This window comes from Aptenodytes forsteri, unplaced genomic scaffold, assembly GCF_000699145.1.
Source record: "Aptenodytes forsteri isolate BGI_AS27 unplaced genomic scaffold, ASM69914v1 Scaffold320, whole genome shotgun sequence".
Classification (NCBI taxonomy): Eukaryota; Metazoa; Chordata; class Aves; order Sphenisciformes; family Spheniscidae; genus Aptenodytes; species Aptenodytes forsteri.
The window spans coordinates 1,631,592-1,654,844 of NW_008794890.1; the positions used below are offsets into that span (position 1 = coordinate 1,631,592).

General features: G+C 38.6%; 1 protein-coding gene across 3 annotated transcripts in view; it reads right to left on the minus strand.

Annotated features, from left to right (window-relative positions):
* PCDH15 (protocadherin related 15) overlaps positions 1 to 23,253 on the minus strand; it is a 387,556-nt gene that overhangs the window by 105,965 nt on the left and 258,338 nt on the right. For all 3 annotated transcript variants that reach the window (XM_009275078.2, XM_009275076.2, XM_009275077.1), the window contains exons 18-20: positions 21,142 to 21,447; positions 19,726 to 19,950; positions 3,315 to 3,431 (exon numbers count right to left, since the gene is read on the minus strand). In XM_009275078.2, the coding sequence (XP_009273353.1) occupies positions 3,315 to 3,431; positions 19,726 to 19,950; positions 21,142 to 21,447 (648 nt within the window). The remainder of the gene's footprint in view (positions 1 to 3,314; positions 3,432 to 19,725; positions 19,951 to 21,141; positions 21,448 to 23,253) is intronic.

Below are 23,253 nucleotides of genomic sequence, written 5' to 3' on the forward strand. Positions count from 1 at the left end.
TAAGCACTTTAGGTTTTTATTCTGCCATTCTCATACCACCTAGAGATGGCCGTTATTACCCACTGTACAAAACAGCATGCAAGCTTATCCGTGTCCAGTTTCTACATCTATCTGTTCAAGTGATAGTGACAGAAATGTTAGAAAAGGAGAGAGTTCAGAAGGGTTTGGGTTTTTTTAAATAAAAAAGTGAAATAACTTTGCATTAGGAAATGCTGATTCCACAGGACTAAGAATTGTTATAAACATATGTTTATCTATTTCTCAACTATTTTGTTTCCTCCAGTATCTCAGTGATATCTGAAACACATTAATCCCAGGGATTATAAAATGGAGCTTATATCAGAATGGGCAAATACTTTATTGAGACCAAAATATCTTGTTGTAGGGCAACAGATACTATTAAGTAAAAGCTGCACAAAAAGGAAGTTAAAAAGTGATTCTCTAGCACCAATGAATAATTATTTTTTTCTATCCTCACTAACCTACTTATGTCGAAATTTCCATGGAATAGAAATTAATCATCTTGCCCAGTTTCACTGATCCTTAACATCCTTTTCTGCAGACTTTTCTCAAAGGTCAGTATGATGAACCTGCTAGAAGCAAATACATACTGGTGCAAGGGGCAGAGACACGTCCATAGGACCGTGACTAATGAACTTAATATTTTAGATTTCTACTGTGGCAATCAAAAAATCACACAGTTTCAAAGGTCATGCACAGCCAGTTTTCCCCACTCTCCACTGGCAGATCACTCTGAAGTGACTCCACTTCTGATATGGGCAGAGTGTTTCCTTTTGAATTATTTGCTGCTAACTACTGAGGATGAGAGCTCTTGAACGGAAATGGTGTTTCCTACCTCCCTGGTTCCCAAGTCATTCCTAGGCAGAGCAACAAAGAATCTCCTCCAGCTAAGCAGAATCTGTTGAACTCTCTGAAATGCTGAATTCAATTCAGACCCATTTATGTGAAGGCAAGGTTTACTAATTTGGTGGTAGTACTCCTGTAGTACAGTGTTTTATTCAGGAAAAAATGCTAGCAAAATGCGCTAATACCTTTGTACAATATATAGTGTAAACATAACCCTTGCAGGCTTCTAATGCCATCCAGAAACTTCACCAACTTTCCCTTCTATAATCACCACACTATTGCACCTAACGTATGGAAGAATAAGACGTTCATGAAATGTGACAGTAGAAGTCATTCACAGAGTAGAATCAAACAGTCTTAAAATCAATTTCAAAATTGTTTTCCAGCAAATAACTGTAAGATCTGAGCAATCAAGCCTATTTTCCCCTGCAAATCACTGTTTCAAAGTGACTAAGACAATGGTGGAAACCTAGGCCTGGTGTGCCCCAGGGAACAGTGAAGGAGGTCAGACAAAAGTGCTAGACTTCCACAGAGCAAAAAGGCAGTGGGAGCAAGAATGTAGGTAGGCCACAAAAATATTAACACTTACGAAGCCCTCTGAAGGGCTATTGCCAGGAGTTCTATGTTTTAGACTTCTACAATGCTACTAGAGATATATCCCCTTGCTTAGGCATAACGGTTCAAGTCCAGAAATGGACCAGGACAAGTCTGCTTAACCTTGCATGTCCCTGATCTTCACAGGTGCTGCAGCTTGTTACCTTTATAGCAACTTTCTGGCTAGGAAGACTTCCACACATCGGCAGATATGCCTCAAGTTTTTCAGAAACTCTGGCCAGCCTCTTTCCCAGTAGTTAAGATATTTTACATGGCAATAGAGCTAAAGGTTGGAATCCTGCTGTCAGCAGAGGGAAGGCAGCCGGGGCCTCTAACATCCCATAGAAAGGCTTTTCCTAGCAAGATTAATATAACAAGATGCAAAGGGGAGAGCAGGCACTACCACTACATCATCTCTCTGCTGCATGCTAAAAGCTATGAGTACACCCAGATGTGTCTTTGAAGGAGAACGTAGGTGCCTGCCATGAAGAGAACAGTCCTAGGCTATGCATTTTTAAAAGCATCTCTAAAGCAAGACACACTAGAAATTCCCACTTGCCTCTGCTGATCAGTCTAATGCATACATGTGCTGACTATTCTGCTTTTAATTAAGCAGATTTGTGATTAACATGTTGGCTGGTTGGGACCCTATTCTAATGTGCCTTAATCCTAAGCTCTATGGAAGGAGCTTAACACACACCTCGGGCTCCATTCTGCAAGCAGAGCACTCAAAATCAGGCACCAATGTCTCTTATACTCCCCTTCAAATTGTCCAAGACTAGCCATTAAGGCACACCTCTCTCCATTTCTTTTGTTTACTGCTCAAATAATGTCTATGTCCTCTGCTGCCGCATTCCTTAAATACTCTGTAGCACTATTAATTGATAACTACTGCTATTCATTACTTACTTGATGATACTACTGTCTTTCATATACTTTAAATAAACAATAGTTTGTTTACTATTTCTACTACAGAAACAAACTTTCTGTCCTTGGGTGGTAAATAAATTACTATGTAGCATATTTAGCTAAGTTACAGTTGATTTGTGTCAAAGCACTTCCATCAGCTTTTAATGTGCATGGAACATTCTCTCTGAACTCTTCTCCCCAAAGATTATTCTCCTTAATATGCCAAACACTAACAATTAAAAATTAAACCTGGCTGGCAGAACATCTTTGGCTTTTATCATCCTGAGTGTATCATCTGGTCATCAATGTTCATCAACCTCTGATTACAAAAATTGCTATTACCCTTCAGAATAGCTAACAAGTCAAAAATATGTGCCCAGTTCTGCCAATCAAGTGATTCCCCAGGGAACAGCGCTAAAAGCCAGTGGCAGCAATAAACTTTATCCCCAAAACAGGTGCATTCAGTTCAAATACTGCATATCCAATAGGACTGTCTGGTGAGCCGTACAGTTCCACGTGACCCTGTGATGTCTCAGACTGGAAATGCACAATGACTATGAAATCAAGAAAGCAACAATCTTACAAAGTTGTGTTTTGTTTCCTCTTTAAGCTGCAGAACTGTACCAAAACCAGGCACGGCTTCCCTTCCTGCCTATTCCTCTTATTCATCTACACTGTGAAGTCGGATAAAGAGCTTCCCAAAAATTCTCCTGACAGAAAGGAGCTGTATCATTGATTTGCCAGCTTCAGGAACAATCATTGCAAATGCAGTGTCTGTCCAGAATGACAAAGGACAGGCTGACATTAAAAAAAAAAAATGTATGAGTTACTGCTCAGTGAAACTCATAATAATCACCTTTGTTGTTGAGAGAGTTAGGTCACTTATGAGGGTTAAAGATTTTTCCGTCTCGGGTGCAGAGTATTAATAGGAGCTTTTTGCTTACCGGAGGATCGTGATCCTCAGCTGAAACGGTAGTGATAATAGTGCCCTTGACTGCATCAGGAGCAACCATTCCCCTGTAGAGCTTTTTGCTAAATACTGGAGAGTAATCATTCATATCCTGCAAAACATAATTAAGAGTTTAGTTCTGAAGTTCAAACAAAATTATAGACGCATTCACAATCGTTTTTTTCAAACTCTACCCAATCACTCCTTTCTTATTAGGAAGCCTATTTGCCATACACAGTCTCTCTCGGCTCTCAATTCCATTACTACCGCACAAAACTAGCACATCAGGGAAAGGTGCCAAACTTTAAAAAAAAAAAAAAAATTCATGTGAGACAGATCAACAGAAGGAAATTCTGCAGAAAAACACAGTCTCACAAGTAAACAAAGCAGAGATTTCCATGACACCTACTTCTCAAGCAGTGGGACACAACATGGCTTAGCTAATTTTCTAAAATGAAAGAGCTGCTGTTGCTTAACAGTGTTTGATACCTCTAATATGCAATAAATGAATGGAAAATATAATGTCAGATTAGTATCAACACTTCATGAGAGCTTAAGATGGTGTTCTTCAGACTGATGTGTACGCTGTCAAAAAGAAGCTTCAAAGGCTTGAGTTAAGCCCAATTTCATTGACATAGTAGCGTGTGTATGCACATACATATACTTTCACACCTAAATATGTGTGCACAGCTATATATGTATATATACATTCATGGGTACCTCCTTGTGTGAAGTATGTAACCTCACCTAAACACCAGGCTCTGTGGGATTGTGCAAGCTGGCACTAAGGTAGATGCAGCGGTCGGATGCATGTGGCTCTCGGTGACATGGTGCCCCACACATCAGGAGCCGCAAACATTTAGAAACTCAACCAGCATCACAGGTTATTAAAAAGGCATTCATTCTGACTGTCATAAGTTGTCAGAAGGTATTTTTTGTCAAAATTCTCTCACAGACAGTTCCAGAAAATTTGTCTGTATGTTCCTTTAAAAAAATTAAATGTACATCTCTAAATCACAATCTTTATTCTACTAATAAAACTGATTTCCAGGTTTCTTCTGTAGTTCCACCTCCTTAGCTTGAATTCTATTGGGAACAGATTTATTAATTTTTGCATACTACTATTTCCATTGTTTTGCACATATGGATAACACAGATTAAATTTTCTGGGTTTTTTGCAGAACAAATAAGAAGCATCATATGCCTTCAGCACACAAGAGTGACTTTACTGATCCACAAATGAAGAGCAGACTTTTTTCCCCTTAAAGCAGAATGTGTGCCTGAGCTCTGGGTGAATACAGGTGCCCCCCATCTCTTAGGTAACCCACGCAAACACAGCTTCTCAAAGTTTATACAGTGATGCCTCTACCTGTTGTCACAGCTCTCCATGCTGCAAATGCAATATGCTGATACTGGCTAGCACGCTATATTACACAATCATTTAAAACATTCATCCATACCTCATCAGAGGAAACGACAGAATAATAAGCATCTATATAAAAAAAAAAAATGACTGTTACAAGTCCACATAGTAAATGCCTGAATAATTAATGCATTTTCTTCTGCTGAAAGGTCTGCAATTCAAGTCTTCAAGGCACTGGAAATGCTTTTTCTCTGATTTTCAGATTTTCAAAGAGACAACGGGATCATCAAAAAGTGACTACTAGGCAATTCAAACTAGGAGAGCATTCAAATGAAAACATTTTGGAAAAACATTCAAATTCAAACAGATTAGCATTTTTGCATGGAATTACAGGCATTGAATCTTATAATTTCAATTTCTTGACCTGTTTGCAAGAAAATAATTTACTTCATCTGAAAATTTAATATCCAGGACTATTTCACATAAACAATGTTGTTTCTCACGGCTCTTCAAACTGACATCGTACTTGTAAAATAAGGTATCCTTTGTTCCATTTTGCTCCCAGAAGCTCTACTCCAGAGCAATATATCGCTCTGGCAAAGAAACCAACATCATACAGCAATCTCACACTGTAAGACTCCATTCACAGCCATTCTACTCAAAGAAAAGATGGGGAATTACTTTATTTGAAGCAGACACAAAGTAGCTATGAATACAGAAATCCTAGGCATGGAATATTAAAAATAATCTCCAGTATGGTAGGAGAAATGTGATACAACACTACATGCATAGGTCTTACAACTGTGTAAATCAGTGCGTGTGGAACTGTTTTGGTTTGTAGACCCTGCAAGTTTTCCAGTGGGATACACAACCTTTTAAAAACTGCATACACACAGGGAAGACACCTTCTGACCTTCCATATGAAGTCTCCACCTGGGGTAATGACCCAATACTATGCTTATGATAACTTATTTTTTTGCAGCTTTTGCTTCCCATGATCTGGATGCTTAGGATCACCTCCATGAAGCAGGTTAATTTTCTGAAATAACCCAGCCTTTTATCTGTATTTATTCATTTATTTTGAATCCATCTCTCTGTGCACCTGCAAATCCACAGCCATACCTGGTCTTTTTTCTTTGGCATAGCAGCAAGAGATCACACTCTGCTGTTTGCTCACTGGGGGGTGGGGAGAATCACTGTGTGATGTTTTGTTATCTTTTGAATACCTTTATGTGACCTTAGCACCTGAAAATCTGTGACTTAAGGTATTGGAAAGTGTAATCCTGTTTAAAGACGATACACTACATCCTCTGCTATAGAAAATGACTAAGTCATCCTACTTAATGCATCTATTTTTCAAGATACATGCATCAGTACAAAATACACAGGAATACAAAGCAAAGCATAAAGTAGGACACAGAAAGCCTTCTGCCTCTCTAACTTATCTTTCCTCTAAGACAAGCTTTACGCATGATTGTGCCTCATAAACCTTAGCCGAGCCAACCAAACAGGCACCAAATGTTTCAGTCATATCTAGACAGAACAGCTCCATGTGCTTTTCTTCCCCACTCATCTCTTCCTGAATCCTAAGGCAGCCACTAATTTTTTATAGCAGAGTTCAAGCTTAAATGTTTCCACTTTTCACAAAATAAAAGTTCCCCATAAGAATCACCACAGGTCTTCTCATTATGCAGCTGCAGTAAGTGCACTTCAGAAAGCAAGACTCTCATTACAGCCAGGTGATCAAGTCTCATGTACTCATCACAAATGTCTACGATGAATAACTGCTAGAAGCAGAACAGGGATTTTTGCAGGCATAAGGTTTAACATGCAAAACACACAGATGACATGGAAATGGGCTTTTTTTGGTTGTAAAGCTTGCTTTGTTCTAGTAAAAGTCTTGGTTCAGAGGTGGTAGGAAGAACTACTCTTCTGGGCAATTCCCGATAGAGCAAGTAGAGATTTTGTTAGAGACATGTTGAAGAAATTCATATATTATCATCTCCAACTGGTATAATTTCTCTTTACATATTATGGACACTTAGAGTTACCAAAAAGGTCACAAAAAGAAACTACTGACTTTCTTGCAAAAAGCACCACCACCAAGGATGGAATACAGTCTAGATCTGATTTTGTTAAGAGCACAGAAAGAAAGCACACTCTGTATTTTCTGTAAATAGCTCAAGAGGTCATGGGCATGATCCGCCCCATCCCACCCCCAAAACCTGTGCCCCTGTAGTCGAGGTTCCCAATCCAATTTTCTTCATCGAAGTGGACTTAACAGTGAGTAGTGTTCAGCATTCCCTGACAGATACAGAGACAGAGTTTTTAGGTTTTCATCACAGAGGGACTTTGGGAAAAAAGGTAACATTTACAGAAAGCACTGGGCTTCTGTCATTACTGGAGACCAAAGACATAGACATGTTTTTGCACAGAAACTGAAGATTACTCCATACCTGATGGCTTCTGCTTGAAACACCACTAAATGGTGGTGTTAGAAATGGATGCAGCATGAGAGTGCAATCCCTAACCACAGGTTAGGAATAGGGTAGTAACCTTCCACAAAGTGGTAGTAAGAAGTAGTGTAATCACCTTTTAAATCTGGGGCATAATCCTACACAAGCTCTTATGGGCAAACTGCAGCATCTTATAACTGTTCACAGTTCATTGCTTCAGTCACACATATCCAGGTTGCTATTAAATATCAGACACACACAAAAATATGTAAATGTAAAATATAGGTAATGGATTCTCTATATATCTCACTTTAAAATACTTGGGCTGTGTCTTTTGACAGTAAGGTAATAGCAGCCACATATTTATATATAAATACAAAACAGCCTTTGTGTCACTGCTCATCTAGCTGCAGATTTATTATATTTTTATACATCTTTGTTTACAAAATAAAACCCCCAAAGCTTTCTCTCTATCATAGATGCTCTTTATCTACCACTTTTTGTTTGGTTTTGTTTCACATGGCTCACACTGGGCAGCACATAAAAGCAGAACAGGACACATCTTTACATCTTTCCCTTGCACAAAGATTAAGAATCAAGTGTGAAGGAAGCACAAATATTATTGTTCTTGAGAATCCACATAAGTACTTTCAAAAGCAAATGAAGACGTAGTAAGAGATTTCTTGATGCAAACTCATTTGTTAACTCAGACGTCACCCTTAGCATGTGAATGATCCCACTTCCTGACCAACTTCCTTACCCTCTGAACAAGACACATCTCATTCACAAGATTTAAAGGGTTGTTATTTAGCAAAAGGTTTGTAGGAAACAAATATTGACCTGTCTGCAAAGATTACGAAAATGCTGAACAAAAATGTTGGTGAACTAAGATAGTCATCTAGGAATGCCAATGAGGAGAAACAAAGCATGTGGGAGGAAAGGCATTAAGGAGCAAATCAATATGTAATTTAAAAATCATTAAGACAGTCACTAGCTGTAATGTACTAATACTAAACTAGGTGACTGCCGACATGGGAGGGCAATATACAACTAGAGCAGAAGAAAAATACCTGCAGTACAGCGTTCCCAGCATAAAATTATCTTGTAAACTTAAATGGACTTCACAGACATTAATATATTTTTAATTTATGGTGACACCAAGAGACCTTTAATGCTTATACTCCGCTAAGGTAAGAGTGTAAGCATTTAATATCTGAGTGAAATAATCCCTCTTCCTCCTCATTCACTAATCTGGGAAACACACAAATTGGATTCAAATGTCTGCCTTCTTCCTTGCACCATCACCGCCCCTTAACTTCATCTGAAGTGCATTCAGCTCAGGGTGTCGTGTGTGCACAGCGCAGCACGGACAGCACAGATCCGCGTACTCACAGGCAGCGAGCAGAGGCTACCCTAGCTCAGCCACTTTGGCAGCTCCTGGATCCTGGAGTCACCAGGATTTACGACAGCCTTTGTCACAAACTGGAGCAGTCCCAGTGTTCCTCTCTGACCTCACAGTGGATCCTGCAGATCCACCTCCCAAAGGATCGAGAAGTGCGTATGAAAATGAAAACCCACGCTTCAGAAACATAACCTGAGCAGCAAAGCCTGCGAAGGTCAACTGCACCAGGAGTTGCTATGGTTGTTCCAGGATATTTGGAAAATCCTGCCTGAAGGAAGCAGCCGGATACACTGGGATTACAGCTCCTTTCTGCTGGTTGCTGAGAGCAAGGCAGCTGTGATGAGCTCAGGATGTGGCCCCTTCTCTGAAAACCCACACTTCAGAAACATAACCTGAGCAGCAAAGCCTGCGAAGGTCAACTGCACCAGGAGTTGCTATGGTTGTTCCAGGATATTTGGAAAATCCTGCCTGAAGGAAGCAGCCGGATACACTGGGATTACAGCTCCTTTCTGCTGGTTGCTGAGAGCAAGGCAGCTGTGATGAGCTCAGGATGTGGCCCCTTCTCACTCCAGTGAACTACAGCTGCAGCTCATGACTGTTACCATGTTTCAATTAATAAAATGCAACATTACAATGAGTGACAGACTTGTCTGATTTGAATACTACCACTAACCTAGGCTTTCTAAAGAATAATAAATTTTTTTGAAAATGTGTTTTGGTAGAAATCTTGTTTTGTAAGAGAAAAATAAAGAGTAAAAAGTTAATTTTTCATCAGCTATCTCCACACAAACAGAAGCAACTCCAGATGACACTCCAATATATTTGATATATATCTTTATGTGTATATACATATATTTATGTATACATATCTATATCTATCTCAGGCATAATAATTTGTGCAAATGCCCTTTTATCCTACAAAGGGAACCCTGTTACTGCACTGAAAAAATTGCTGCCTTTAGCCTGCAGTGCACTAGAGGGCAGCCCTACCAAATGGGAGTGAAGCCTCTCCTCCCCCAACACCCATAAAAATCAACGTTTTACCCTCTCCCAATTTCCTTCTTACGAAAACAGGGTTATACTTTTTTACATCTAGTAATCTAGGGTTTGGATTTTTTGGAGCTTATAAAATCAGTCTGATTTTTTTAATTCCTGTTTTTTGTAGTATGTGACCTAATTATAATCAAGCATTGATTATTTATTAAAATAGCTGTAATTCCATGACAGGAAAATCTAATTATTAATCTGCTGAACAGTTCCAGAGGGACAAATTCCTGTCAAAGAACACCAAAATCACAGATTCTGTTGATTTATCTAGACCACAAAGAGAATCACACCATTTAAAAGATTTTCACCATTACCAACAGAGTACACGTGCAGAGGTGCCTACCTGGGGAGCCTGCATTACAAATGCAATTTTGCACAAAGCTTCCCTTTCTTCTTGCCTCTCTTCTGAACTGCTAAGCAGAAAGCATCTTACCATAAAGATTCTAAAAGTCTATTATGAGGAAATGTTTTACTCTCCTATTTCTGACCTGTTGACAAAATCACTCAGTAAGTTTGTTAGCTTCTTAAATATTACATTTTCTTGGTTTGCAAATAGTTTCATAAAGCATTTGTAAGTACATCCACGTGTTTCTCCTACCACTTCAGGACTGTGCTCTTTGATTATACCTGCTGATACCAAGGTTTCTAGTTAACTATATCTAAGTGGAAATCAACATTCCCTTGCTATAAAAAACAGCGTGACTGAACAGCGTCTGAGCTAATAAATGCATATTAGGCATTTACAGCTCCTTTTGCAGTCTGCTGACTTCTACCACACGTGTAATAACTAGGAAAAAAAATGTATTTTCAAAGCGATCCCTCCTTCCACTAATGTTAAATGTACATAATATAATCCCACAAAGGGAGAAAGTAAAAAGGTTTACTTCAAAGCATAGCATATGTCACACACTGAAATTTTCAAACCTTCCCAATCTTTTTGTACAACTACAGATATGTATCTGTAATTGTCTACTGTCATTTTGTTTTGAACATCTGCCAATTAAGTCTATGTGCACATTACCAGAGCTGGTGGCTTCCCATCTGAGCTGCCTCTAAGTGTTTAATAATCCCCTGCTGTTTGGGGACTTCCAAGGGCGCATTTAACATTCCTCTACTATATCCGTGAAACTCTCTTCTACAGAAAAGAAAGAGGTGTTTTGGTATCACTGTACTTGAACATCATTATTCCTCTTGTTTCTTTACACATAGAAAGATGTCACTCAATGCCTTATTTAAAAAAAAAGAAATCCAAGAGATTTCATTACTAAATAATCAGAATGAAAAAACCCTAAAGGCCACAAGATATCATGGCCCTAAGGGCACCCATAGCCCTTAACGGCCCAGACCAGCCTCACCTAGGCTCCCCAACACCCTGCCCCTGGGCCCAGGACGCCATTTCAGCCCAGTTGGGGCCTTCAGTCCTGCTTCAGTGATGCCATAGGATACCAGTTTCCAGCCCTGCTTCTGGCCCCATCCCCTTTTGCTCCTGGCTGGACTCCCTGGACAGACGCCAGACCGGGTTCATGCCCTTACCATGTCTGGGGCTGTCGATGGAGCCGGTTGGTCTGCCCACCTGGCTCTGTCCCCACAGGGACTGCACCCAGCTGGGGAGGGCACTGCCCACACTGGGTCACCCGCGGCTCCCGGCTCATCCCTCCATGTGCAACAGCCTCGCTCACACTAATCTCTCACAATAATTTTCAGTTTCTTCATCTGTTAACTACCAGATCTTTGACCTCTGCCACAAGGCCTTATCTTGCCCTTTAACAAAACATTTTTGGGGCCCAAGTGAGCAAGTGCTTTCATTTTGATGCAACTATGCTTTGCAATGGGTTCCTGAAGCTCTGCTTAGCTTTAATGGAAATGCCAAGTGCAGGTTATCCCTTGGCAGAAACCTCTCCCGCATGGTGCTAATTGATGTTCACACAGAATGAGATCTTTTCTACCATCATTACATTTCAGCTACAGCATCTGTAAGTGCCATACTTTCTTACCATCCATTCCTCTGGTTCATGCTAACCGGTAATAGCCATCTAGTGCCCTCAATTCTTTCTGTAATTTCTCAATTTCTGCAAATCCTCATTTGATTATATTTCTATTATTAAACTTACTAAGTTTCCAAAGCCTTTCAATATGATGCTAATCAACCTTATTCAGAACAGTACAAATGTACAAATTTAATATTAAATATTAAAATGCAAATTTCATATGCTTTCATGTCACAGTGGTATTAAATTACTTGATAGTCTAAAAATAAGTTTTAAAGCTCTTCTGAAACAAGGTCTCCGGATTTGGAGTCACAGACTCAGCACTGAAACAACTGAAAATTTGAGCTGTGGCTTCAAAAAACCATTCTCTCACAGGTGAGTTTATTTTTCTGAAAGAAAACCAAGATGTTATTCAACTATAATCCCTTTCCTACAAGATTATCTTTTCTTTTCCTCTTCCCTTAAAAGTCTACCGTGCCAAGAGTTGATTGATATATATATGTTCATGCATGCGTGTAAACTGTATCTATTCTTTCACTAAGCAAACATTCATGCAAGCTGAGAGGATACAACACTATTCTCCAGGCCTTAACAACCACTACCAATCCCCTAAAGGACTACTGTAGGCAGTTAATATACTATCTAGAAGTGGAACAATAACTAGGATCTTAAGATTTCAAGCAAGCTCTCATCCTTCAGTTAAAAGACTGGTATTATTAACTTAAATGAGTGATTTGTTGTAATTTACCCAAATAATTCTGCGGAGTGGTTCAGAGCAAGAGAATATTACACATCCAGGTACATCTAGCCTTTCAAATTGATTGCAAAGGGATTAGAAAGGAGTAACTGTACAATGGCTTAAAATCATTGAGGTAAAATAATTCTTTTTAAGCTATTTTCCATTTTGTTTCCTCTGTAATTCGTACTTTCATTTAATCAGTCAGTTTCTGTAACTTATACAAAGAAGGTGAGCACAGAACAATTTATACTTCCTAATGTATATGATAAAAGTAATGGAAAAAATCTACTTATCACTTATCTCACTGATTCTTAGCTTTAAAACTTTTTTTTTTACAGATTCAGTAACCAGTTAGTTTTATTATCAATAATCATATAGGTGATGGAAAAATACTGTGACTATTTCCACTTCAAATTACATATGTAAAAGAGTGCTTTCAAAGTTTTGACTCATGAAAAATGCAGCTTTTGGGGCAGGGGGCGGAAAGTGAACTCATTACATAGCATAACATAGAAATACCTGATTTCACCAGATACTGGAGTATTAAGAACTTGAAGTCCCTTCCCATTCTTTATGTAATCTCTTAGCCTCTTCTAATAAACATATACCACCCTTAAAGGTATTCTCCTTTAAGTTTCATGCATCTCACCAGCACATTCATCCCTCAAGACACGTACCTAAGTTTGCAAGCAAACCTTTATTTGTGAGGTATTTCCTAAGGTATCATTTCAATTTTATATTTACATTAAGTCCACTGCAGTAAGCCACTACTTGAAAACTACTCCTAGCTGTGCCACAAGTATTTGAAATATATTTTAGATTTATATATCAACCACAGTGACTAATTTAGAAGGACTGAGGTTAGAGAATCAAGCAATGCTGAGTAACTTCGAGCAAGTTCAAAATCTTTGTGGTGATGCTGACAAGATACTATGACAAATTGTATGAAGTGGGACTTTGAATTTTAATTGTGTGCAGTCCTTCTTTACTTCTTGTTTGAAGCTATACAAAATAGAGGCTTGTTAACATGGTATAACTGCCTTTTTTTCATGTTTAGTGCTCAGCAAGCCCTAAAGTAGCTCATAATATAAATTAAGGGATAATATTCATAGTGGAATATATGAGGTAATAAATGACTAGCAGATGACTGAACAGATAAGCTGAGATTGGGGAAAAAAAAAAAAAAATCTGTTTACTGCCACCGTAGTCCAACACCATGCCCGTTATTCCATTAATGCCACTAGGAAAGAGATAAATAAGCAGTTACATTTTGGAGGCAATACAGCTCATTTTTTTAACCTTCCTGTAAGTTATGTGCTGCTGCTGTGCTGGACCGCCCTGTTATTCTTTAAATGGGAAATGGTTTTCATTACATATTAGAAAGGAAGGATTAACTTCATGGATGTAAATTTATTGAAAAAACGTAACTTAAATTTTATTTTAGAAATATTAGAAACTGATGATGTGTTTGACCTTAACTGATTCAATACTGTCTTTTACCTTCCATGTATCCTTCATTGCCTGTATAGTTTCTGGCAGAAAATTTTCATTATTATTGTAATTATATCTCACTGTAACATGAAATCCCACCATAATGAAGCAATGATGTATTGCTCACCTGCTCATTAGAAACAAAGCTTGAGTGAATTTCTAGTAAATACCTGCAGGAAGAGAAAGCAGTGGCAGCCACACGTAAGCTTGGCTATTTAAACATCTGGTGGAGCAGGGTTTGTCTCCCTAATGACAACCTGTGGATCCCTCTTCTCCCGTTCTTTCCTAGTGATAATTTAAGCATTTTATAGACACTAAAGCCACTCACTCCCCAGCACTCTGCAGCAGTACACTAAACGTGATCTGTGAGAGGGGAGGGTCCTGCCGTAACATTTAATTCCACTGTCTCAAATGCTGGGTTCCTGCATACTTTCTCCATCACACCTTTATTTTGTTTGCTTTACTGTTGGCTCCGATTGTTTGGTTTGAGAGGGTGATTGATCCACAAACATGCAGCTTCTTCTAACCCTCCCACGCTAGAAAAGCAAACAAATTATATTTCTCCTTGTTCTGATTCAAGGTACAGGTTGTCAGAGAAACAAAGGGAGCTTTCTTGTCTAAGCAAGTCGGAGCTCTGTATTGCTATGGCATCATTACAACCAAGATCATGCCATTTGCTTCCAACTTGAATATGAAGCACCGCAAGAACGGTCACATTGATGAAGGACCATTCAGAGCTACCATGCCAGAAAGATTTAGCTGTTACACATTTTTGCACAGTGGTTTTTTTTCTTTTACGCAAAGTTCCCAAGGAAGGGAAGACTTAGCATAGTGATTATGAAAGATTCAAATTCACCCCCACAATAAGTACCAATCAATGCATATAATGCATCATCTAAAGCATATGTTGACTTCCAACTTCTCAATGGTATACGTCTCTTGAAAAACTAGTTTGACTGTTGCAGTTTGTGTACTCTCTGATGATAGCAATATGTTTATTGATGTTCATGGGTAAAGTCAGTTTTACTAAATCTGGAAACTCATTGTATAATGTTTATAACAGTCCACTAGGATTAAGGCATGGTAGAAATTATATGAAATATTTGGTAGGCAGTGTCGTAATATGGCATTGCTAGAAACATGTAAATCTGTTTTTACTTATTCTTGCTGCTCTATCACTTTGAATCATCAGCCAGAGGTAATGGCTTCATTACACTACATACTCTACTTGAAAAACTAAAAAGAATACCAATCCCAGAACGCAGAAGGAGGAGAAAAAGCAATTATAACAAACAAGAAAGAGACATAAAGTAATACAAAAATAATGCTGGTAATAATAATAATAAGAGGAGGTCACAGCATAAAATATGCAAGTACCTTACAGGCCCCATGATATAGAAATTCTTATAATATGTATTTAGGAACACATTACTCATTTAAGATCAATATAAACTAGAAAAAGGTTAGTCCTGTTTCTGTTAAGAAGCTCTATTACCATAGTAATTGTTTTTAAATGCTAAATCCTAATAATAACCACACCATTTGAACAGTAATGATTTTGCTTCTTCCAATACTGGGAAACATTTATATTGTGAGGGGATGCTTGTGCATACTGCAATATGCACTACAGGCACTCCTAGCAAACAATTCAGCCCTCTCAGACACTGGGTGAATGCAAATCTCTGCTGTTCTCATGGTGAGAGAAATTATGCCTTGACAATGGCAAACCACTGAAAAACAGCACACAAATTGTTTCCTGGAGTTGCTAATGTTTTTATCCCTTAAACTATGTTTTCAAGACTGATAAAATTTGCTATGTCTAACCTGTATAATTTTTCATATATATATATTTAAAAAAACAGATAAAAAGTTTTGTGTTCTTGATTACAGATCAGATTACAATCATCAATTATTCTGGATGAATACTTGTGCAATCCCAAGACAAGATGACTCACTACTACTGTCAGTTTAAGGTGAAAAGTTATGAAAGTAGCGAGAGGAATCTGAGAACTGGGGAAAAAAGAAAAATCTCAGTCTGTTTGAGGTGGTTTGCATCTTTCTGGCAAGAAGAAATCAGTGCACTTATACTATTTCTCCTCAGTAATACTAGAAAGGATGCAACAATTTATTAATTTACCTTTGGCTTTCTTCAAAGAAAGAGTCCTAAGACATCCATACAATGTAAAGGGCCATTTGGCTGCAGCAGTGGCCAATAATGTATTTCAATACTGACATGCAGGTAACATTAAGTTATTTTTTCTGCAGTGAGTATTCTGCTATGCAATCTGTGTTTTGATCAAGTTCAGGGAAGGTTAATACAAACTATTTGTAACTTGTCATGCCAAAAGCTGAAAGTGAGAGTCTAAAGAAAGTCAGTGTGTCTATCTACCCTCCCCCAAGCCAAAGATCAGTGTGATTATGGGTATACTGCACTGCTGCTCCTTCAGTTTTATATCACATAAATAATGTATGAAACCATCAGATGTTGTCCATCTGTTGGTTAACAGAATCCTATTACACATTAAAAATTACAACACTTTCAGTTAAGAGCTGGACTGTGAAAAATGACAAATGTTAACAGAGCAACACAAGCCCAAAAGGACTTGGAGACCTCTGTAATACAAATAACACTCTGAGGATTATAGGGACTGAATCCCTAACGGTTACATGAATTCCCTGCTTGGACCCACTATTGCCTTAATGCTTGCTTCTGGTTTTCTCTAGTTCAATTTTGTGTTATTAAAGACTGCAATCGGCACAACTGTTATGTTAGGGCCTACAGTGTATCTGCAGTTGGTTTACTTCCTATTTGGGGTCACAAACACTGTATTAAAATAATTACTCTAATACCATCTTCTAAATAAAGGAAAAGCACATTTACTACTATGAAGAATCAGACACATCCAGTTCCTGGTCCCAGAGCAGGAGCAAGAGACAGGCTGAATGGGAACAACTCCTCCAGAGCCATGGCAGAGGGATGTTCATCCCCACGCAGAAGCACCCTGTCCCTGAACACAGGCTCTGATTTGGCAGATGGTCTGGCAGAAATCGTGAGCTTTACAACCCCTTCAATTCTTTGTGCAGACATCTTAATTGGTCAACAAAAACTTATAAATTACTCAAATGAAACGATGACCATGCTTATCAGGAATTATCTATTTAGCTATGCCCTAAAGCAGGAGCTCGGACCGTGGTTAAGACTGCAGATGAATAAAAGCCTGGATTGGAATCAGGCAATACACTGTGCATGAGGCTCTGACCATGTCATTTATGCCATCATGCATTCAAGACCTAGGGCCAGATTCAGTACCCTGTAAACACCCTCGCTGAGGTGCTGGACAGAAATCAGTTCCCTCCGTCAGCTTACCAGGATGTGCTGACATTGGCCCTGTATAAGACGTGCTCCACCTCTTATCCTCAAGGGAACTTTAGCGCCTTGCACTCTCTGCACTGATCAGGACTTTTCACCCCCAGCAAAGGCATGTCAGCTCTCCCCCTTCAGAACAAGGGGGAATATGAGTCTATTCCATTAAGAACAAACCCAAACTGCACTGCAACGTGCTTTGTTACTTCTGTACTTCTTTCCACACCCAAGGCCTGCTCTTCTCCTTGTTCTCTCTTGGCTTCCAAGACTCTGCACCCCTATCCTGCTGCTCTGTCTCTTGAATCAACCATTCAAGGTGTCCTCCTGTGGATCCCTCTCATCTCACACAGGGGTAGCACAAGGCTCTGATTTCGATTTCCACCTTTCCCCCGCCCTGTAAATTTTGTATCTGGAAAGTTCATCTATAAGCTCAAATTTAACCATTATTTCTATTTTAGACATCTTTTGTGACCAAGGTTCTAAATTTCTACCATCTGACATATAATTCATTAATGACATCTGCCCAACAAAATGAGATATTAAAAATGTTTTTTTCCGCAAGCCCTCCCCCATTCTCTCTACTGCTACTCAAAAGACTACTGTTCTACCTGTCACTCAAGGCTGGAACCTAAGCATCATCTTAATCTCAGCAATATATATAATATTTAATTATGTCCACTGATCTGTTGCAAAAGTCAGCCTGTCACTGAGTATGACCCTTACTTACTACTTTGATTTCTTTTCTGTCTCATTTAAAATATAACCTGCTTGTCCTCACTTTCAGGCCCTGTTCTGTCCCCAGCCTAACACCTTTTACTGCTGAAATTGTTAGTCCTGGCTCCAGCCTAGTATTCCAGTCTCTCACATACTGCCTTTCCAAACAAGTATCATCATGCTCCCTTTTTGTTGCTCATGTGTAGGAAGAGTTTCCAGGAAAACAAGAAACCTGTGTTTTGATCCTACTAATCCCCTTCTTAAGTTCCCTATTCCCACACCACCTCCTTTGACAGTGCAGTCTGCTGTTACACTAAGGCCACCGAGTTGAACTGTATTGCTTCCCTGTACCCTGTCATTAATGAATACAATACAAACACACAATCCTACAGGTCATATGTTCAGCCCTATGACGCAGACTACAGCTTTTCTCTGAATACAGTCCTATTTGAAAACAAGTACCTTTAAAAAACCCAAGAAAAATACCCAAAGCCAAACACTTAATTCTTTCAAAAATTCACTGTGCTGGGAAAAAGTTTCTTTTAGGAAAAAAACAGTTTGAGCAACTTCCTCCTTGAAAGTATCACAGAAAAGGCTCAAGGAATGATGTCAAAAGCTATGTTTTCTCTGATTGACTTGGAAACTGCTGGGGAATAGTGCAGACTATTAGGAAACAGGTGACCTGCATCTCAGTCAGAAATTTTGCAGAGATGGAGCAGTATTGTAGAAGCCTTCTTACGTTGTCATCAAAGCTAATAATCGGACACAGTTACCGTCCCTAAAATAATTCTGAGCTCAGTAGAGACTGACAAACAGAATTACTCAAAATCATGTGGCAATTCATAGCATCTGCAGATACACAGTAAGCTGAACCCGAGACTGATTCATATATGCTAAATACTTTCCGCAGACTTACATTTAAACTGAAGTTGCCAGATATGAAGTTCACATTTGTGAGCTATGCTTTTGTTCCTGCTAAAATTTTTGCTTCTTAGCTAAAATACAACTAATTAAACTCTCTTCTCTCCCACAGCTCACAGTTCTTCACTGACAAAGTCAACAAAAATGAAGCAACTGCGCAAAAGGACTCGACTGACTGGCTCCAGAACTGCACCTTTGTGAATGCAAGGAGGTATGATTTGGAGCATCTAAAATATCCTCTCCTCTTGGATATGAGTATATCAACCAATTTAAGATAGGTAAGTGCTAATGTTTCAGCTACAAATGCTTTTCATTTGTGGATTGTTACCAAACAGAAAACCATTATCCCCATATTACTGGTGAGATAACTGAAACCCAGAGCTGATGCTGTATCTCTCTGCATAAAAATGATTCATTGTGCAAGACCACTAAATAAGCCTGTTCCTTTGCAGCTCTGTATTTTCAAGCAGCAGAAACTGAAATATAGGATATGGTGTGCCACATCAGCACTCAATACACCCCAATGGTTCATAAAATTACAGTTTATGAGAGCTTTAACTGAAACGTGATGGTGTAGTTTTTGCAAACAATTCCATTAGGTACTTATTTCAACCTTTCAGGGATTCTAAAGGACTAAACGTTTATGTATGTGTCAGGTATTTTTGTACTTCATAAATCTGCGATCAAAGATTTAACTACGTAATTGCATATAGAAAAGTAATTATAGCTGTTATAAAGTGTACGTTTAACTGAACAAGTTGCTGTCAGAAAAAGGCAATAGCTTCATACAAGTGAAAAAGCAGGAAAGCAGACATACTGCTAGCGTTCTCTGGTCTTTCATCAGGACACCTGTAAGGGTTGATGAAGTATTTTGTAACAAATAGGAGAGGATGCTATCAACTGACAAGTTATTCCTCTTACCTTTAGTCTCACTGTGACAGTAGCAAGACCAGGAGGCATAGTGCCCTTGCTATCGAAGGCTTCCACAAGAAAGGTGAAGGTTGCTTCTGTGTCAGAGAATGATTCATAATCCAAGGACTTCAAAAGCGATAACTCGCCTGTATACTTGTTCAGTGCAAAATACTGTAGTGCTTCCTGTGTCCGTATTCGATAGTTAACATCAGAATCAAGATCAACATCCTTCGCCTAGAGCATGCCATGCAGAAGAAAAAAAAAATGTACTTAAAACCAAACAAAATCCATTTTCACAAAACATCCCTACTAGATTTAAAGAACATCAAAAAGCAAACTAATGCAAACAACTTTAGTTTCGTTATATTATTCTAATAGTATTGGATGTACTTAACACTATTGCACAAACACAAGGAAGACAAATCCACTTAAGGTTATAAAAGCCAGAGATACTCGCCACAGGAAACAAGCACAATATTCTGGGCAAGAGTCACTGGAAGCTCAGTCTGTTTTTGTTTTCTTCCCTGGGCACCTGCTATCGGCCACTGCCAGGGAGAGGATGCTGGGCTAATCAGGTGTTTGATCTCACCCCGTATGGCAGCATGGATATTTTTATTTCATGCCAGTATTTAGACAAAGAATATTAATTTTCATCAGGATAAGGAGTATCATGTGATTGCTTTATCTGTAACTTGACATTAGATTTATCTGCAGTCAGGTTCAGAGAAAACCATTCTTGTTGAAATTGTCTCAGGACAGATACTTCTCATTAAAGGATGCTGACTAAAACATCAGGAGGATATATAAACTGCTTGCGGGAAGTGAATCTCAGCTGTCTTTACAGATCTAGCTCATCCTTGGAACAATTAACTCTCACTTGTCTGAGCATCTTTTATAGTCAGCGAAGAGAAGACAACACCTCCAGGTGTTCACTTCACTTTACTCCAGCTATTTTAGATTATGATCTTGGTATTGGATGAATTGCTTCTGGAAGCAACTATTTATCTCCATTAACCATAATGTGAGGTTAGACATCGAGGTTTGACTTCAATGCCTAAATCAGTTGAGATGAAGCTCTCTTTTGCTACTAATGTAAACAGGTAGAAGCAATATGATGAGCTTTCAAAAAAAAAAATCAAAAGCACTTTAAATGTGTACAACAATATTCCAAGAAATGACAATAGTAGCGTAGGTTTTGTTTGTTCGTTTTTTAATAATTACTTATTTCCAAATGAACCTAAGCTTCAAAGTATTTTTCTGTACCTGTCTAAAGGTCATGCATTTTTCAGCCTGTTAAGTGTCATAACTTTCCCCGCTCCAGTTTGCAATCTTTTACTGCAGTCTCACTGACAAGTTAAATAAGAACATGCTTAGTATTGCAGAACACTTACAAAACATCTTCTTCACTCTATAATGCTTTCTTACCTCTATTTGCAGGAAGACAGTACCTGGTGGTAGATTTTCTGGCACACAGACCGTGTAGGAAGCATTAGTAAAAACAGGGCTGTTGTCATCAATATCCAGCACCTTGATCGCTAAAGTTAGTGTTGAACGGCGAGGGTCCACAGCTCTGTCTGTTGCTTCAACAGTAAGTTCATAATAGTCCCTTACTTCTCTGTTCAGTTTAACTGCTGTATAAATGCTACCATTTGATGTGATTCGGAAAAGATTGTTGAAGTTTGCCAAACTGTAATGAACTTGACCATTAACACCAGCATCTGGGTCTGTAGCCTAAAGAAACAGAAAAAAGAACCATGTTTTAATGCACATTTTAAATGCCTACAAGGGACATACCTACATGGGAGTAACAAGGTAAACTAGGGTAATACTCAACAGGGTACTAACGCTTGTGTGGCTACTCTGCATTTCTTGTTTATGGCAGCTTGCCTCTCTCTGATATTTTGCTGAAGAAAAAGTATCCCACAGAAACAAATCTCCTAATTTGCAGTGACAGAAGGTAGGTTTACTGGATCCCAAATGGACTTCATGAGAAAATACACATTTAGTTGCTCAGCCTTGGACAACTGTGTACATAAGCAGAAGACAAACCAGGTACTTTTAAAGTCAAGCCCTCAGATACTTCTAATGCTGAAGTATCTTCAGGGTTAGGTGGTGTCTGAGGGGAATTTTTATTTTACACTGTTTGATTTAGGTGTTTCATTGCTGCTCAAATCACCATGGAGTGCATGCTTAGGTGAAAGATGGGTGCAGTCAGCATACAGCTAGAATGGACACATTAGTTATTTTCATTTCACTTAACATGTTTGTTACATTTAGTGATATTTTAATCGTTGCTCTCTGAAGAACTACTTAACTTTCTATAGTTTGATTATCGTGTTCTTCAAAACAAATGTTACCACATTTCTTCCTTATTCTTCTATGCTCAGAAGAGGCAGATGATTGCAATAGAAAACTGTTTAGATTTTGTTCAGTTGGTATCTTTGTTCTCACATACTGAACTAAATCTCAGATTTCAGTATCAGCCAAGTAATTCTTGCTATTACATAACTACCCTTATAGGGATGGACAAAATTCATATGTTTTTCCTAGGAAAAAAAAAAAATGTTTTTCCATCCAGCCCTCAACATAGTCTGAATGCTGACCTGCTATTCTTCCTCCTCCTAATTAAATTATGGCATGATGAATAAGGTTATGTAAATTAAACAAAGGGCATTCTGTGAGCAAGGTATTTTCATTTATTTGACTTTATAAATGAGGTTACAGACATCTGGGAAGATCATAAGAGATTTTCATGTTTTGTTATCAGAACAATCGTCAGGAATTTTCCATGAATGTTTAATTCCGGTGAAGGTATTCATTGTAAGACTTTGTAATGAAACCATTTATCTTCCTAGAAATCAACTACAAGTTAATTAAAATTGTTGGTAAGAAAAATTTCACTGTGCTTTCCCCCTGCACTACATCAATGCGCTAAAGCAGTAATGGCTACAACTGCATAATGACCTGTCCATGGATAACACATCCTTTTAATTGACATCTTTCAACTTATGGTTGATTTGCTTAGTTTACAATCAATTCTATTTCCTCTGTAGAAATAACTGATTTGGGGCAGAAAGACCTCCTAGATGACATACTGGAAAACCATCAGAAAACAACTTCAGGAGAACAGTTTAAAGTATACAGTAACAGACACTTAGCCCACTGAAAGAAAAGCAAAGTATAGGAAATGCAGAGTAAGTTGCAGAGCTTCTGGATAAGACACTAACAGCAAGATTCACTTTCATAAGACTTAATCTCCAACAGATGCATGAGGTCAGTCCTCATACTTAGCCTCTAATTTAAGCCAAAGCCATATTATAGCAGTTAAATTAAATGGCCGCTGTCGTTAAAGACAACAAAAAATGTCACCAGGATGAGGAAAAGGCTGAGGTACTCAATGCCTTCTTTGCCTCAGTCTTTAACCCAGTTATCCTCAGGGTACTCAGCCCCCTGAGCTGGAAGACAGGGATGGCGGATGGCATAAACCCCCCATAATCCAAGAGGAAGCAGTTAACGACCTGCTATGCCACCTGGACA